The 18,849-nt window shown below is 46.5% G+C and overlaps 1 protein-coding gene across 1 annotated transcript in view; it reads left to right on the top strand.

Moving 5' to 3' along the window:
• The first annotated feature begins 367 nt into the window (after positions 1–367).
• LOC126289098 (26S proteasome non-ATPase regulatory subunit 10-like) overlaps positions 368–18,849 on the top strand; it is a 76,329-nt gene continuing 57,847 nt past the window's right edge. The window contains exons 1-2 of the mRNA XM_049984900.1: positions 368–480; positions 588–658. Of these exons, the coding sequence (XP_049840857.1) occupies positions 368–480; positions 588–658 (184 nt within the window). The remainder of the gene's footprint in view (positions 481–587; positions 659–18,849) is intronic.

The raw sequence follows: 18,849 nt of genomic DNA, 5'->3' as shown, positions 1-18,849 counted from the left end.
CGAAGAATCAAGCAGTATATTGCTCCCTCCTACGTATATCTCGCGAAGAGACCATGAGGATAAAATCAGAGAGACTAGAGCCACACAGAAGCATACCGACAATCCTTCTTTCCACGAACAATACGAGACTGGAATAGAAAGAAGAACCGATAGAGGCACTCAGGTTACCCTCCGCCAGACACCGTCCGGTGGCTTGCGGAGTATGGATGTACATGTAGATGTAATGTTGGTCGATTTTGCACACATTTAGTTTGGACCGTTCACCTGTTTCTATTTTTTTTCCACAGTTTGGTAAAGTATATTGTTTGATCTTTGTTCAGTTTTTGATCCGATGGGCCATCGTAGCAGTAAATCCGACGAGGGTGCGATGGGGGGTTTCCCTTGTCAGCTGAACACCTCGCGGTGGGCGAGAGGTAGGCCGGTGTGGCCGCTGTGGGGGCGGGTCGGCAGAGGCCGCGGGCTGAGAGAGGACGTAGCTGCGTGTGCGGAGAGAGGCGCAGCGCCGGAGGTCTGGGAACGCTGCGCACACGCGGAGAGGTTATCGTCGGACCTGCGGCGCCGCCGCCGGGGCGAGTGTCGGCATAAAGAGGAGGCGGCCGGCGCCGACCGCCACTGCCGGCGCAGCCGCCGCGGCGCGGGACCCGCTGCGACGCCTCCCGTAAGTCTGCGTGCATCAGCGAGCGCCGCGCGCTGCGCCAGTCGCTTTTCTCGGCTTGACAGCGTCCTGCTATGAGTGCTGCTCAGTTTTAAAAGTGGCGGTTACGATAACGAGCGAAACTAAAGAGAGGACAGAGCTTTCATTCTTCTCATTCTGTTAGTAATTCTCGACGACCTTAGCACAACTCTTCTGATGCGATTCTGTTACGAGGCCTACTTTATTGCACAGTCTAGTTGCAGAAATACACTACTCGCCATTAAAATAGCTACACCACGAAGACGATATAATTCAGACGCGAAATTTAACCGACAGGAATAAGATGCTGTGAAACGCAAATGATCAGCTTTTCAGAGCATTCACACAAGGTTTGTGCCGGTGGCGGCACCTACAACGTGCTGACATCAGGAAAGTTTCCAACCGATTTCTCATACACAAACAGCAATTCACCGGCGTTGCCTGGTGAAACGTTGTTGTCATGCCTCGTGTAAGGAGCAGAAATGTGCACCATCACGTTTCCGACTTTGATAAATATCGGATTGTAGCCTATCGCGATTGCGGTTTATCGTATCGCTACATTGCTGCTCGCGTTGATCGAGATCCAATGACTGTTTGCAGAATATGGAATGGGTGGGTTCTGGAGGGTAATGCGGAACGCCGTGCTGCGTCCCAACGGCCTCGTATCACTAGCAGTCGAGATAACAGACATCTTATCCGCATGGCTGTAACGGATCGTGCAGACACGTCTCGATCCCTGGGTCAACAGATGGGGATGTCTGCAAGACAACAACCATCTACAGGAACAGTTAGACGACGTTTGCAGCAGCATCGACTATCAGCTCGGAGACCATGGCTGCGGTTACCCTTGACGCTGCATAACAGACAGGAGCGCCTTCGACGGTGTACGCAACGGCGAACCTGAGTGCACGAATGGCAAAACGTCAGCTTTTCGGATGAATCCAGGTTCTGTTTAGAGCATCATGATTGTCGCATCCGTGTTTGGTGACATCGCGATGAATGCACATTGGCAGCGTGTATCCGTCATCGCTATAGTGGCGTATCACCCTATGTGATGGCATGGGGTGCCATTGGTGACACGCCTCTGTCACCTCTTGTTTGCATTGACGGCACTTTAAACAGTGGACGTTGCGTTTAAAATGTGTTACGACTCGTGGCTCTACCCCTCATTCGATCCTTGCGAAACCCTACATTTCAGCAGGATAATGCACGACCGCATGTGCAGGTCCTGTTCCTGCCTTTCTGGATACAGAAAATGTTAGACTGCTTCCCTGGCAGCACATTCTCCAGATCTCTTATCAACTGAAAACGTCTGGTCAATGGTGGCAGACCAACTGGCTCGTCACAATACGCCAGTCACTACTCTTGATGACCTGTGGTATCTGCACGGGCAGCTGTACCTGTACACGCCATCCAAGCTCTGTTTGACTCAATGCCCAGGCGTATCAAGGTCGTTATTACGGTCACAGATGGTTGTTCTGGGTACTGATTTCTCAGGATCTAAGCACCCAAATAGCGTGAAAATTTAATCACACGTCAGTTCTAGTATAATATATTTGTCCAATGAATCTCCGTTTATCATCTGAATTTCATCTTGATGTAGCAATTTTAATGGCCAGTAGTGTATTTTCTTCTAGCAGCTATTACACTACTCGTGATTTTCTTTGTACATACCACAATATAAACATCCTGCGGAGGTGTGTGACGTGCGATTGTCGAGCAACTGACCGTCCCGTTCGGCGAACGTTGCTGCGTGTGGGCTTCCGCAGCTGGTGTCCCGTTTGTGCACCGAGGCTGAGTGCGGCTCATCGGCGACAGAGGCTGGGATTTTCACGCCAATACCGTAACTGGACGTGACAGGTGGTCTTTCCTGGTGCTACAATCGTGGGAAGGGTGAAGGCGACAGGAGAGACCTCTACGGGTTGGAGAAACTTTCCGTGGCTTAACCTAGGGGATCTCGCCATTCTGGAAGGCACGAGGTTCAAAAATGGCTCCCAGCACTATGGGACTTAACATCTAAGTTCATCAGTCCCCTAGAACCTGTTCTTGTTGTGGCCTTCAGTCCTGAAACTGGTTTGATGCAGCTCTCCACGCTACTCTATCATGTGCAAGCTTCTTCATCTCCCAGTACCTACAGCAGGCTACATTCTTCTGAATCTGTTTAGTGTACTCATCCCTTGGTCTTCCTCTACGATTTTTACCCTCCACGCTGCCCACCAATACTAAACTGGTGATCCCATGATGCCTGAGAACATGTCCTACCAACCGGTCCCTTCTGCTTGTCAAGTTGTGCCACAAACTCCTCCCCAATTCTATTCAATACCTCCTCATTAGTTATGTGATCTACCCATCTAATCTTCAGCATTCTTCTGTAGCACCACATTTCGAAAGCTTCTATTCTCTTCTTGTCCAAACTAGTTATCGTCCATGTTTCACTTCCATACATGGCTACACTCCAAACAAATACTTTCAGAAACAACTTCCTGATACTTAAATCTATATTCGATGTTAACAAATTTCTCTTCTTCAGAAACGCTTTCCTTGCCATTGCCAGTCTACATTTTATATCCTCTCTACTTCGACCATCATAAGTTATTTTACTTCGTAAATAGCAAAACTCCTTTAGTACTTTAAGTGTCTCATTTCCTAATCTAATTCCCTCAGCATCACCCGATTTAATTTGACTACATTCCATTATCCTCGTTTCGCTTTTGTTGATGTTCATCTTATACCCTCCTTCCAAGACACTGTCCATTCTGTTCAACTGCTCTTCCAAGTCCTTTGCTGTCTCTGACAGAATTACGATGTCATCGGCGAACCTCAGAGTTTTTATTTCTTCTCCATGGATTTTAATACATACTCCGAACTTTTCTTTTGTTTCCTTTACTGCTTGCTCAATATACAGATTGAATAACATCGGGGAGAGGCTACAACCCTGTCTTACTCCCTTCCCAACCACTTCTTCCCTGTCATGCCCCTCGACTCTTATAACTGCCATCTGGTTTCTGTACAAATTGTAAATAGCCTTCCGCTCCCTGTATTTTACCCCTGCCACCTTAAGAATTGGAAAGAGAGTATTCCAGTCAACATTGTCAAAGGCTTTCTCTAAGTCTACAAATGCTAGAAATGTAGGTTTGCCATTCCTTAATCTTTCTTCTAAGATAGGTCGTAGGGTCAGTATTGCCTCACGTGTTCCAACATTTCTACGGAATCCAAACTGATCTTCCCCGAGGTCGGCATCTACCAGTTTTTCCATTCGTCTGTAAAGATTTCGCGTTGGTATTTTGCAGCTTAGAACTACTTAAACCTATCCAACCTGAGGACATCACACACATCCATGCCCGAGGCAGGATTCAAAGCTATGATAGTAGCGGTTCCAGACTGAAGCGCCTAGAACAGCTCGGCCACACAGACCGGCGAAGGCTGAAGGGATCAACACAAATACGTGTCTATCGCCGGGGAACCTATCCACCCCTGTCTGCAGTGTGTTTCTCCTCGGCACCGTGGCACCTACCAGCAGGACAATGCCACGTGTCACGCAGCTCGCAGTGTACGTGCGCGGCTGGAAGGGCGCTAGCACTAGTTAAGACACACTCCCCTACCCAGCAGACACCGCTGATTTAAGCCAATTCGAAAATTTGTGCGGCAGCCTCGATCGGGCTGTTTGCGGCACGGCTCGGCATCCTTCGAGAACCTCAGCGACTCTCTCCCTGGACATGTCCGCGCCGATAGTTGAGAGGTCAACGTGAAGGATTTCCGTCTCCCGGGTCGGAGTGCGGGTCCCGGCTGGGTCCGCGATTTTCTCCGCTTAGTGAGTGGGTGTTGATTTGTCTTCACCATCATTTCATCCCCATCCGGCGTGCAGTTCGCCCAATTTGGCGACGAATGTAAGAAGACCCGCCCCAAGGCGGTTGGACCCCCCCCCCCCCCCCCCCCCCCGTAAGGGGCCTCCAGGCCAATGACGCCAAACGCTCTCATTTCCATGTTCCCTGCTTGTATCGCAGTGATCCGCGCTGCAAAAGGTGGCGATTCTGGCTTTTTACGAGTCCTCACATTAATGTGACTGGACACAATATATTACACTACTAGCCATTTAAATTGCTACACCAAGAAGAAATGCAGATGATAAACGGAGATTCATTGGACAAATATATTATACTAGAACTGACGTGTGATTAAATTTTCACGCTATTTGGGTGCTTAGATCCTGAGAAATCAGTACCCAGAACAACCACCTGTGACCGTAATAACGACCTTGATACGCCTGGGCATTGAGTCAGACAGAGCTTGTATGGCGTGTACAGGTACAGCTGCCCATGCAGATACCACAGGTCATCAAGAGTAGTGACTGACGTATTGTGACGAGCCAGTTGGTCTGCCATCATTGACCAGACGTTTTCAGTTGATGAGAGATCTGGAGAATGTGCTGGCCAGGGCAGCAGCCGAACATTTTCTGTATCCAGAAAGGCCTGTACAGGACCCGCAACATGCGGTCATGCATTTTCCTGCTGAAATGTAGGGTTTCGCAGGAATCGAATGAAGGGTGGAGCCACGAGTCGTGACACATCTGAAGTGTAACGTCCACTGTTCAAAGTGCCGTCAATGCGAACAAGAGGTGACCGAGACGTGTAATCAATGGCACCCCATACCATCACGCTGGGTGATACGCCAGTATGGCGATGACGAATACACGCTTCCAATGTGCGTCGACCACGATGTCACCAAACACAGATGTGACCATCATGATGCTCTAATCAGAACCTGGATTCATCCGAAAAGCTGACGTTTTGCCATTCGTGCACCCAGGTTCGTCGTTGCGTACACCGTCGAAGGCGCTCCTGTCTGTTATGCAGCGTCAAGGGTAACCGCAGCCATGGTCTCCGAGCTGATAGTCGATGCAGCTGCAAACGTCGTCGAACTGTTCGTACAGATGGTTGTTGTCTTGCTAACGTCTCCATCTGTTGTCTCAGGGATCGAGACGTGTGTCCACGATCCGTTACAGCCATGCGGATAAGATGTATGTCATCTCGACTGCTAGTGATACGAGGCCGTTGTGATCCAACATGGCGTTCCGTATTACCCTCCTGAACCCACCTATTCTATATTCTGCTAACAGTCAATGTCGCGATACGATTAACAGCAATCGCGATAGGCTACAATCCGACCTTTATCAACGTAGGAAACGTGATGGTGCGCATTTCTGCTCCTTACACGAGGCATCACAACAACGTTTCACCAGGCAACGCCGGTCAACTGCTGTTGGTGTATGAGAAATCGGTTGGAAACTTTCCTCCTGTTAACAAGTTGTAGGTGTCGCCACCGGCGCCAACCTTGCGTAAATTCTCCGAAAAGCTAATCTTTTGTTTATCACAGCATCTTCTTCCAGTCGATTAAATATCGCGTCTTTAGCACGTCATCTTAATGGTGTAGTAATTTTAATGGCCGGTAGTGTACATTAAAACGTTATGCTTGATGATAAATAACGGCGAAAAAGCAGTAAGCGATATTATTTTCTTTCTTTTCTTTATGTTTTGGTGCGTGTCAGCGAGAAAAAAGTTATGTGTAAAGTTTGTAGGAACTCGCTTACATGTTCTCAGTGCCAAGTAGCGGGTAACTTTAATCGGGGTTATTTGCACATAGTGAACTACGCTGCCGCATGATATTTACTGTAATAGTTCTCTTAAAGTGTTAAACCTTTAACGTGTGATTATGCTTCCTAGTAGGAAGATTATGAGAGCATTTTCAGTTTTTAAATTCAGCTAATACACTCCTGGAAATTGATATAAGAACACCGTGAATTCATTGTCCCAGGATGGGGAAACTTTATTGACACATTCCTGGGGTCAGATACATCACATGATCACACTGACATAACCACAGGCACATAGACACAGGCAACAGAGCATGTACAATGTCGGCACTAGTACAGTGTATATCCACCTTTCGCAGCAATGCAGGCTGCTATTCTCCCATGGAGACGATCGTAGAGATGCTGGATGTAGTCCTGTGGAACGGCTTGCCATGCCATTTCCACCTCGCGCCTCAGTTGGACCAGCGTTCGTGCTGGACGTGCAGACCGCGCGAGACGACGCTTCATCCAGTCCCAAAAATGCTCAATGGGGGACAGATCCGGAGATCTTGCTGGCCATACCCTGGCTTACACCTGATTTACACCTTCTAGAGCACGTTGGGTGGCACGGGATACATGCGGACGTGCATTGTCCTGTTGGAACAGCAAGTTCCCTTGCCGGTCTAGGAATGGTAGAACGATGGGTTCGATGACGGTTTGGATGTACCGTGCACTATTCAGTGTCCCCTCGACGATCACCAGAGGTGTACGGCCAGTGTATGAGATCGCTCCCCACACCATGATGTCGGGTGTTGGCCCTGTGTGCCTCGGTCGTATGCAGTCCTGATTGTGGCGCTCACCTGCACGGCGCCAAACACGCATACGACCATCATTGGCACCAAGGCAGGAGGCGGGCTGCACCATGTTGGGGCGTGAGCGGAAGACGGCCTAACGGTGTGCGGGACCGTAGCCCAGCTTCATGGAGTCGGTTGCGAATGGTCCTCGCCGATACCCCAGGAGCAACAGTGTCCCTAATTTGCTGGGAAGTGGCGGTGCGGTCCCCTACGGCACTGCGTAGGATCCTATGGTCTTGGCGTGCATCCGTGCGTCGCTGCGGTCCGGTCCCAGGTCGACGGGCACGTGCACCTTCCGCCGACCACTGGCGACAACATCGATGTACTGTGGAGACCTCACGCCCCACGTGTTGAGCAATTCGGCGGTAAGTCCACCCGGCCTCCCACATGCCCACTATACGCCCTCGCTCAAAGTCCGTCAACTGCACATACGGTTCACGTCCACGCTGTCGCGGCATGCTACCAGTGTTAAAGACTGCGATGGAGCTCCGTATGCCACGGCAAACTGGCTGACACTGACGGCGGCGGTGCACAAATGCTGCGCAGCTAGCGCCATTCGACGGCCAACACCGCGGTTCCTGGTGTGTCCGCTGTGCCGTGCGTGTGATCATTGCTTGTACAGCCCTCTCGCAGTGTCCGGAGCAAGTATGGTGGGTCTGACACACCGGTGTCAATGTGTTCTTTTTTCCATTTCCAGGAGTGTAATTATAAGAAACACAGGAAATGAATTTTTTGCTACTCCTCCATAGGCAACTTGCATCTCGTATTGAAAGAAATTATACGATGAAACGGTTTAGTCGGTGTCAACGTAAGATAGATGTGTTGACTCCATTTTAATATGTAATTCGGTTCAACAACGAGGAATCTGACGTACTGTTTTTGACTTACGTTACAACCATTAACGCCCTCCCCTGTTGACAACACCTTGCTACTCATTGGTTTTCAGCACATTCCACATAATGATCTCGCAAAAGTTTGAGGTTTCTAGAGATATAATTTCCAGTCTTCATCTTCGGATTTGTACTGTGCAGGAGATCAGTAACATACCGCTATATGATACATATCGAGAATAGTTACCAAAATGGTATGATGTTTTGGCAAACCATATGAAAGTACATTAAATTCCGGAAATTGTCATATGCTACTCGATGATTTCGGCATAAAAGAGTCATAAATACGTCGTTTATTGGTGTGTAAAATCGGATATTGCAGCTAATATCGGTTTCGAGATCAGGAACTTAATTCACGATTGACGAAGCATTTGTCATCGACAGAGCTCAAATGTTCTTATAACCGCATAATCTGGAGATGATTGCAACACTTTGCAGAAACCACGGCACCAAGGCAGGCCCCCCGGACGCCTTTGTGTCGGGGCGAAATAGCCCAACCTTCGTACACCAGATGGAGAACGGGCGCTGTCCGTAGAGGGCGCATCAGGTCAGCGTGTGTGCGGTGAGGGGCAGCTGCCTCGTGACGGGTGGCCGCTGTGGATGACCGAAAGACCTCGATGGGAGTATCTACACTCCTGGAAATTGAAAAAAGAACACATTGACACCGGTATGTCAGACCTACCATACTTGCTCCGGACACTGCAATGATCACACGCACGGCACAGCGGACACACCAGGAACCGCGGTGTTGGCCGTCGAATGGCGCTAGATGCGCAGCATTTGTGCACCGCCGCCGTCAGTGTCAGCCAGTTTGCCGTGGCATACGGAGCTCCATCGCAGTCTTTAACACTGGTAGCATGCCGCGACAGCGTGGACGTGAACCGTATGTGCAGTTGACGGACTTTGAGCGAGGGCGTATAGTGGGCATGCGGGAGGCCGGGTGGACGTACCGCCGAATTGCTCAACACGTGGGGCGTGAGGTCTCCACAGTACATCGATGTTGTCGCCAGTGGTCGGCGGAAGGTGCACGTGCCCGTCGACCTGGGACCGGACCGAAGCGACGCACGGATGCACGCCAAGACCGTAGGATCCTACGCAGTGCCGTAGGAGACCGCACCGCCACTTCCCAGCAAATTAGGGACACTGTTGCTCCTGGGGTATCGGCGAGGACCATTCGCAACCGACTCCATGAAGCTGGGCTACGGTCTCGCACACCATTAGGCCGTCTTCCGCTCACGCCCCAACATGGTGCAGCCCGCCTCCAGTGGTGTCGCGACAGGCGTGAATGGAGGGACGAATGGAGACGTGTCGTCTTCAGCGATGAGAGTCGCTTCTGCCTTGGTGCGAATGATGGTCGTATGCGTGTTTGGCGCCGTGCAGGTGATCGCCGCAATCAGGACTCCATACGACCGAGGCACACAGGGCCAACACCCGGCATCATGGTGTGGGGAGCGATCTCCTACACTGGCCGTACACCTCTGGTGATCGTCGAGGGGACACTGAATAGTGCACGGTACATCCAAACCGTCATCGAACCCATCATTCCACCATTCCTAGACCGGCAAGGGAACTTGCTGTTCCAACAGGACAATGCACGTCCGCATGTATCCCGTGCCACCCAACGTGCTTTAGAAGGTGTAAGTCAACTACCCTGGCCAGCAAGATCTCCGGATCTGTCCCCCATTGAGCATGTTTGGGACTGGAAGAAGCGTCGTCTCACTTGGTCTGCACGTCCAGCACGAACGCTGGTCCAACTGAGGCGCCAGGTGGAAATGGCATGGCAAGCCGTTCCACAGGACTACATCCAGCATCTCTATGATCGTCTCCATGGGAGAATAGCAGCCTGCATTGCTGCGAAAGGTGGATATACACTGTACTAGTGCCGACATTGTGCATGCTCTGTTGCCTGTGTCTATGTGCCTGTGGTTCTGTCAGTGTGATCATGTGATGTGTCTGACCCCAGGACTGTGTCAATAAAGTTTCCCCTTCCTGGGACAATGAATTCACGGTGTTCTTATTTCAATTTCCAGGAGTGTATATACGGTGCATGTGGTCATGTTTTCTGGGCTCTGTCTCCCTTCGTGGTATGAGTGTCTGGTGGTCGACAACTAAACGCAGGATGCAGAAGCGATGATTTTCTATGCTGCAGGACACGAATTGTGTTTACTTCAATGATACGGCGTGGTGGTGCAAACGTTTGTGGTCGTATAGCCTGGTTGGAGATCGGTTTCACGCCGAAAAATTAGCGTTTCACTCGACAACAGCAGAGCACTGTAAAGCGTATTTGGCGATAGTTTCCGTATTTCATGATCGGTAGACAACTTTTGCAAGGTATAACTGTCAGTGCAATATGACTGGTGTATGTTCGATCTAAGAAAAATAGTTTGCCACTGAAATTCTCGTGATTTGTCCGTCTAAATAAAGTGTCGGACAGTGCTCCCACTCCAGCAGGAACAATTTGGCGGGTAAATTCAGTGGGAACCAATCAGAACGCTCCATTCACAGGAAGTTCCATGACGTCAGAGAGCCACAAGACATCCTTTGTGCGGGCTGCAGGAGCCTCTACAGACTGGTTCGAACAAGACCGGGGGTGGAGCAAGGTATCTACGGAAAGTTCTGTGACGTCAGAGACTCACTTGATATCTTCTTCGTTCGAGCATTCAGAGACAAGTTGCGGCAGACCAGCCTCCTCTGGTTCGGACAGGTGGGTTGCTGTCTTCCGCCCGCCACTGTGGCCTTAGAACGTCTCCAGACCAGCAGTTGTAGGACATCGAAAATTCAAGCCTTTTTTTTCGTCTGTAGGACAGCACTTTGAATTCTAGGAGAATCTTTTAGACATTCGATCTGCTGTCTGTCTGTGTTTCTTTCTTTTTACTCGCTCTGTTGTGGGTTTCGAAATATGTCTTGTACCTTTTGGCATGTAATTGTACTGATTTTCCCGTCTGTGCTTCGAAAACTGAGGAAATAACATCCCTGGATCCATCATTAAATATAAACTAAGCCCACTCAGCGTTTCAGAAAACTGAGGAACACTAGAGCAGCTGTAGGATTCAGAATATTTTCTCTCTGGCAGTGTCTTTAAACACAGCTGCTAAAACCCGAAAATTGGTGACCATCCTATTTAGCGTTACAGAGGTATTTATTTATCTATTTCTAGTTGTAGGTGAAAGGAGGCATTCTATCTACATCTACATTTATAATCCGCAAGCCACCCAACGGTGTGTGGCGGAGGGCACTTTACGTGCCACTGTCATTATCTCCCTTTCCTGTTCCAGTCGCGTATGGTTCGCGGGAAGAACGACTGCCGGAAAGCCTCCGTGCGAGCTCGAATCTCTGTAATTTTACATTCGTGATCTCCTCGGCATTCTATGTAGAGTGCGAGTCTGCCTGCTACTAGTTTCGAATGGTACTGTGAATTTTTTTAACCCCAGTTGTGTGGCATCGTCAATATGGAGCTGTATTGTGACTTTAAAAATAAATAAGTAAGCTGTGTGAAATTCATGCTTTCATACTGGTTAAATAAACAATATTCTGCACTGCCTTATATCTTACAAATTGTTTAAATAATATTTCAACGCCTTAAATTGTTTAACGCAATGGGATTGGCTGCATATTACCCTACGGTAGTGACATTCTCCCAGTCCAACACACAGCGACTTTACCCGCCATTTTTTCTCTCGGAAGGATGGGATGTCCTCTAGTGGTGGCAATCTTAATTGTTTCTAATAAGGTGAAATTGTTTCAATAAATTTTATATCGGTCGTCCTAGTCCAGCAGCTTAAACGCAGACTGAACTAGTTTCCCGCCCTTCCCGTGGATTGGTGGGGGGGGGGGGGGAGGGGAAGGGATAGGTGAAGGGTGGTGAGGGAAGAGACGCACATGCTGGCTGGGAGAAATCCATGGCGTCATCAGGGGTGGGTGGTAATTAAATGATCAATTAATTTGAATAATTGATTTCATCATCATCATTTCCTTTTGTCCCACTCCAACGCGGCGTCGGCCGTGTTACTATGGATCTGGAAAATGTTAGTGTCAGACGGTGGCCAGATACCCTTCCTGTCGCTGGGGACAGAATTAATGTAGCCCAGCTGTCTGCATCTAGTGTAAGTCATGAAATAGTGCCAACGGTTTTCAAATGCCTGCACGTCGTGTAACTGAGGCGGGACATGGGGACCAGCCCAGTATTCACCTAATGGGATGTGGAAAACGGCCTAAAAACCACATTCAAGCTGGCCCGCACACTTGCCCTTTCGTCCGCCTGGCGGATCGGATCTGGGGCTGGCATGTCAACCCGAGTCCAGGAAGCAGCGCATTAGCGCTCTCGGCTAAACTGGCACGTTGAATAATTAGTCTCATATCAACTGTATATCAAAAGTGCTCCATAACGTAGTCCATCCGCCTTCTACAGTGACCCATTACATCGGGTTACGATGTCTAAACGCATGCAATAATAAGGGGATAAGACTTTAAAAACAAATATCGTGTGCCGATATCTCAGACGACAAAAGACTACGCGTCATTTACTGAGCACTTTCTTACAAGTAACCAGACGTAAACGAAATTAGAATACGAGAAACGGTTTCGGAAATATTTGTGGTAAAGAGCTAGTATATTTCTCACAGAATGAAGTATACTCAGCCTTTAAACTGATGTAATACAAGATAGATTTATATATTAGTTTACAATAGTTAATTCGCAACATAGCATGTACAAAGGAAATTAATTTTTAACTACATTTATTCATAAAATTGCAGGTTGTTGACAGTGTGCAAATCTGAAGAAGATATTTTGAGGGAAAAGTTCTTCATTTGGCCTGACGCCTTTGTCCTTGCATTATGTTCAGGAGACGCGTCAGAGAGTTCACCTACATTTTCGTGGCAGTTGTCATGGCTACTGCCGACACTGACACACTTTCCACTACAGGTAAAAAACAATTTTTTTTCCAGTTGTTCCTAGACATATCATGGTTCAAAAAATTCACTTAGTGGTAACTTATCTCGCTGTGGTACTCTTATTTCGTGATTTAATAATTTCTTTGCGTTACAGTGTAATTATGTGATTATAAAGAATGAACTCTGTCCATCAATGAGTTTCAGTATATCATTGCTTTTGGTACAGTAGAGTATGCTAGTTGCAATAGCATTGATTTATATGTTGCATACTTATTCTGCAGATGCTTACGGCGACAATCGTAGCCTCATTTTGGAAAGTATCACTACCATTTTTTGCAAAGATTTACTTATACAGTGTAGATGAATATAAGAGAGTGGGTTCAAGCTTACGACACCATTGTTTCTGAGACCTCCTTTCACAACGGCAACAATTTGCAGCAAGAGTTTTTCTCAGCATGAACAGGGCACAATTCAACGACCTAGTTTTACAAACACAGTTCTGCTATAAATGCACTTGTAAACCCTTCCAGCCTGACAGTATAACACACACAACCGTATACAATGACTACATAATACGCTTCTTTTCATACACTACACTTGCTAACGTCATTTCGTACTCGAGTTTAGAGAGGTATGGACCGAGTAAACGCACCTATCAAAAAGGTTCTGCAGGGGTTGCGTTTAGGAAATGGCATTCCCGTTTCTTCCACATTTATGTTCAGTTGAGAGTGGGTTCAAGCTTACGTCATCATTGTTTCTGAGACCTCCTTTCACAACGACAACAATTTGCAGCAAGAGTTTTTCTTTTTTTTTGACATTATTTTGCAAATGATGCTAATCACATTTGTCTCGATAAAAGAGATTATTTGAGAAGGAAAAAAGTTCCCTTAAAAATTAGTCACACATCACACACTGGAATTATGCAGTTGAAATAGGCAGCTTCATGACTGTCTCCTCAGTAACGAAAGAAAACCAGTAATAAACCACAACCTGTGGACACTGAATTTATACTCATGTCCTGTGAGTAGACTGTTACTATAAAATGAAAACAAAAGGGGACACAAACGGAACCGAAAAAATATGCAGATGCTTAACCCGATGCCACAGACATTTGCTTTCACTTAGACAACGGTTTAGCTGGTTAACTGAAGAGCCACTGACGCTGGAGTGCCAACAGCTGAAAATAAGAGACTGTGATCAACACAAAGGATTTAGTAAAAACACTGACCAATACTTACTGTTTATTCATCTTGAGGATGAAGCTATTTTTTGCTCTTTGTTATAAATAAATTTGTTTTTTGTTTTTGGCGCCCTCGAGCGAACCACTGAAGAGTAGAATAATTTTTTTTCCAAGGCGTAATCCCGCCCAAAAACAAATTATGCACTCTAAATATAACGAGTGGAAAATTCTTCTGGAGCCTATTTATTTTCTACTAATAATTTCAAAACAGTCGACATACTTGCTTCTGGTTGTATGAGTTAATAATCATAATTATTTTGAAAAGATAGGAAGAAATTAGGTGAGTCTGTAACTGAACACATTTGTGACATCCAATTAGAGTTCCTCAGGGTTTTGTGTGGGGTGCCTCTTTTGGAAGCGGTCATGTAATGCCGTATGCTGGTGAGCTGGTGCATGAAAGACCTCTGATGCGACCTACCACGAATCCCTCTCTTGTGCCAACTTCTTTGTCTCAGAGTCCACGGCCTCAATTATTTGTTAGAAATATTCCGATGTCTGACTTGCCCCTGATTTGCGTGCTATACTACGTGGCTATGATAAATAAGTCCAGGGCACACAGACGCTTTGCACGTATTAGTGGACACAGCATCTCTGCAGTAGCCCGCTATGGGCACCTGTCCGTCGGGTTGCCTAACTGCAGGCGCCAGCTAATTCGATGCGGCAGTACAGAGCAGGAGATTTATCTCTACCACAAACGTCCTGACACACCTGCGAATCGAGACTTATACATATGCTCTGTCCAGCGTGTGTCGTTTTTCTCTGTGTCTTGTAGTGTTCACGCAATCGTCATCTGAAACTGCAGTGGTACTTATGAATAACACTGTATTTAGCCGCGCGGGATTAGCCGAGCGGTCTCAGGCGCTGCTATCGTGGACTGTGCGGCTGGTCCCGGCGGAGGTTCGAGCCCTCCCTCGGGCATGGGTGTGTGTGTTTGTCTTTAGGTTAATTTAGGTTAAGCAGTGTGTAAGCTTAGGGACTGATGACCTTAGCAGTTAAATACTATAAGATTTCACACACATTTGAACATTTTGAACACTGTATTTATTAACACACGATCTACAGTCTCAGAGGAGTTCAAATCCACATTCCCATGTATCATCATCTCAATATACCAGTTCTGTACATATTGAACCTTGCTAAATATTTTGTTAAACTTCAACTTAATCTTCACAATTACTAAAATGTGATCTGAGTCTACCTTCTCCTGGGTAAGCCTTACAGTCCAGTACCTGGTCTCGTAGAGATAATAATCCAGATGGTATTTCTCACACCTTTACAATACTCCTTGATTATAAGAGGTTCACCGCCACTGAAATATTGTGTTACCTGTTCAACATCTTCATATAGCTTGGGTATTAGCAACCGCTTCAGCTGTATTTAGCCCTTTATTATTGGATCACTATCGGTTCTGTGGCACTAAAAGCCACATCTTCATTTGTACATTTGTATAACAATAAATTCAGAAGGAATAACAACCTGAGGTATGCACTGGTATGGTAAATTATTAAGCTCTTAAATTAAAAAAAAAATTCAGATGGCTCGAAGCACTATGGGACTTAACATCTGAGGTCATCAGTACCCTAGACTTACAACTACTTAAACCTAACTAACCTATGACATCACACACCTCCATGCCCGGAGCAGGATTCTAACCTGCGACCGTAGCAGCAGCGCGACTGAAGCGCCTAGAACCGCCCGGCCACAGCGGTCAGCCATTTTTTTAATATTAAAAAACTTTACACGAGAATATCAAAATCTTAGTACTCTCATGACTAAGACACGAGAGCGCGGAAGCTCGGAACCATTCTACCTAACGTTCGTTGTCTGTCAGAACGAAAAACCGCTGAGACGCGATATGTCATAGAATAAAACAGCCGGATTCCCATATACTGGATGGGTCCTAAACAAAGCGTACCGTAGTGATCCATACCTAAGGATAAAATAGATGAAAACTATTGAGACGTAATTTTTGGATCAGAATGAAAAACCAAGAAGTGGTTGCCACAAAATAGAGAGATGTTCTACCTGGGCAGAATCGTCAAGTAAATAAGTATTGGCGGAAAAGTAGAACCTAAAATACCGCACTTACCTCTTCACCAATCTACAGGGTGAGTCACTAACTATTGCCACCAAGAATAACTCCAGAAGTATGATAGTAGCTGAAAAGTTTGTCGAAAAATGTTGCATGGGACAACGTGGGTCATAATATGACATTAGTTTTTCGTTGCTAGGTGGGGTCGCTCCAGAGATATGAAGGTCAACTTTGTTTCTTTAAATGGGATTCTATAGTTTGGTATTTATTTTCTGATAGCGGCTATCGATACGAATCCAATGATGTGTAACAGTAAGGTCTTCCAAGGTCAACGAAGGTCACAAAGGTGACATGGACTTCCATTTACAGAAGGTGTTCGAAGTGATGACAATTGGTATCAATGCAGTGCTGCAATATTCTTATCATGGACTGAGTGGTATTCCTTATCACGTCGGCACTTATTGAAGCACATGCTCTCTCGTATATCGAGCAAACAGTAAATATTCGCCGAATACGACGTATCCATCTAACGTATAATTGACATGTAAATTCCATTCGACTGTTTCGCGATACAACACTGATAGGAACTGTTAGACTAGTATCGTCGAATCAAGCGAATGTGAATGATGTATTCCTTCGAAGATCAAGTCGATATGCTTCTCATTTGGAGAGAATGCCAACGAAATTCAGTGAGAGCTAGAGACTTACGCGCCGAAAGATATCCTTGACATACTCACACCACACGTCGCACATTTAAATATGTGTAGGATAAACTGAGAACAACTGGATCTTTAACGCAGCGGAAGCAAGGGTAAGTTACGAACGAGGAAACAGAAATTGGTACTCTTGCCACCGTGGTTCAAGATCTTTGTGTTAGTTCGTGTCAAATCGCAGGGGAACCTGGCATGAGCCAGAGTAGTGTTGTTCGTGTCAGCATCTCCATAAATATCATCCGTACCATATCAGTCTCCAGCAAGAATTAACTGGAACGGATTGTACGCGTCGCATTGAATTCTGCCGATGGGCTCAACTTCAGATTCAGAGAGATGACACATTTATTAATTTGATTTTATTTGCTGACGAGGCTACATTCACAAACCATGGGAATGTTAATTTGCATGACGTGCATTATTGGGCAACTGAAAATCCATGTCGTCTGCCGCAAGTTGCACACCAAAAACCGTGGTCTGGGAATGTATGGTGTGGGATTCTGGAGGACAGTATTATAGGCTCCTATTTCATCGAAGGAAATCTTAATACCAGGAAGTACACAACATCCGCTCAAGAGCCATTAGGTCCGTTGTTGGAAGAAATACCTTTAGGAACAAGGAACAGAATTTGGTACCATCACGATGGTTGCCCGGCACAGAGTTGCAGAGACAATTCCCAAATCGTTGGATCGGGCGCGGAGGAGATGCGTCGTGGCCGGTTCGTTCGCTAGACTTGACACCTCTGCAGTTTTTATTGTGGGAATTCGTAAACGACATTATTTATGAAGACGTTCCAGTTATAACTGAAGATATGCGAAACAGAATTGTCAGAGCATGTGCTTCTATAAGTACTGATGTGATAAGCAGTAGCACTCAGTCCATGGTAAGAAGATTGGAGCACTGCATTGATACCAATGGTCACCACTTCGAACACGTTCTGTAAATGGACGTCCATGTCACCTTTGTGACCTTCGTTGACCCTCGAAAACCTCACTGTTAGCCATCATTGGATTCGTCTCGATAGCCTACATCAGAAAATAAGTACCGAAGTATAGCATCGCACTTGACCTCCATATCTCTGAAGCGATCCCACCTAGCAACAAAAAACCAACGTCATATTATGGAAACTTTTGTCCCACGAACTATTCATCTCCTATAATAGTTTAGGAGTTATTATTGGTGGCAATAGCTAGTGATCCACCCTGTATACGGAATCGCAACCAGCGCACGCGGCCGCGTGCTCTGTCATACTGACGGCAAGAAAGTTAACACCTTGAAACTTGAAACTTCCTGGCAGATAAAAACTGTGTGACGACCGAGACTCGAAGTAGGACTTTTGCCTTTCGCGGGCAAGTGCTCTACCATGTGAGCTACCGAAGCACGACTCACACCCGGTACTCACAGCTTTACTTCTGCCAGTATCTCGTCTCCCACCTTCCAAACTTTACAGAAGCTCTCCTGTGAACACCTTGCCTGTAGACGGCATGAGCATGCGCGGGTTCGACGGAATGATTGGTGGTCTTTCGGCGGGATATACGAGTGGTGAATTAGGAGAAGGAATATTGGGATAAAAAGTAGAAAAACTCTGTTGTAAATGGTCTGTAGAATAACAATATGATAGTGACAGTTGACATACGTTTCGTTAATAAAAGCCGTAAGCTATGCTAAAGATAGAGCGTAAAAGAGGAAGATCACATGTATATATTACGGCAACAAAACAGATCTGCCGGCAAAGTCCACTGAATAAATCTTAAAACCTTAAAAAACTGTAAGTACATTAAAATTCTAAAAATTGTTTCGTAAAAATGTTTCAAACAATTCTTCCCTTTGGGAGTTAAAAGAATCCAAGACTGTAGTGAATTTTGATGCTTATTAAGAGTAGAGAAAACTTGAGAAAATTTACGAGTATAAAGATTTTAAAACATGCTTGAAAGGAAGAAGTGGAAACCTAAGATAATAAGGCGAACGCATAGGAGGTGCAAAGGTGAA

Source organism: Schistocerca gregaria, chromosome 1 (assembly GCF_023897955.1).
Source record: "Schistocerca gregaria isolate iqSchGreg1 chromosome 1, iqSchGreg1.2, whole genome shotgun sequence".
Taxonomy (NCBI): domain Eukaryota; kingdom Metazoa; phylum Arthropoda; class Insecta; order Orthoptera; family Acrididae; genus Schistocerca; species Schistocerca gregaria.
Note: the sequence above shows the minus strand (reverse complement) of the source record. Positions and strands in the feature narration are given on the sequence as shown.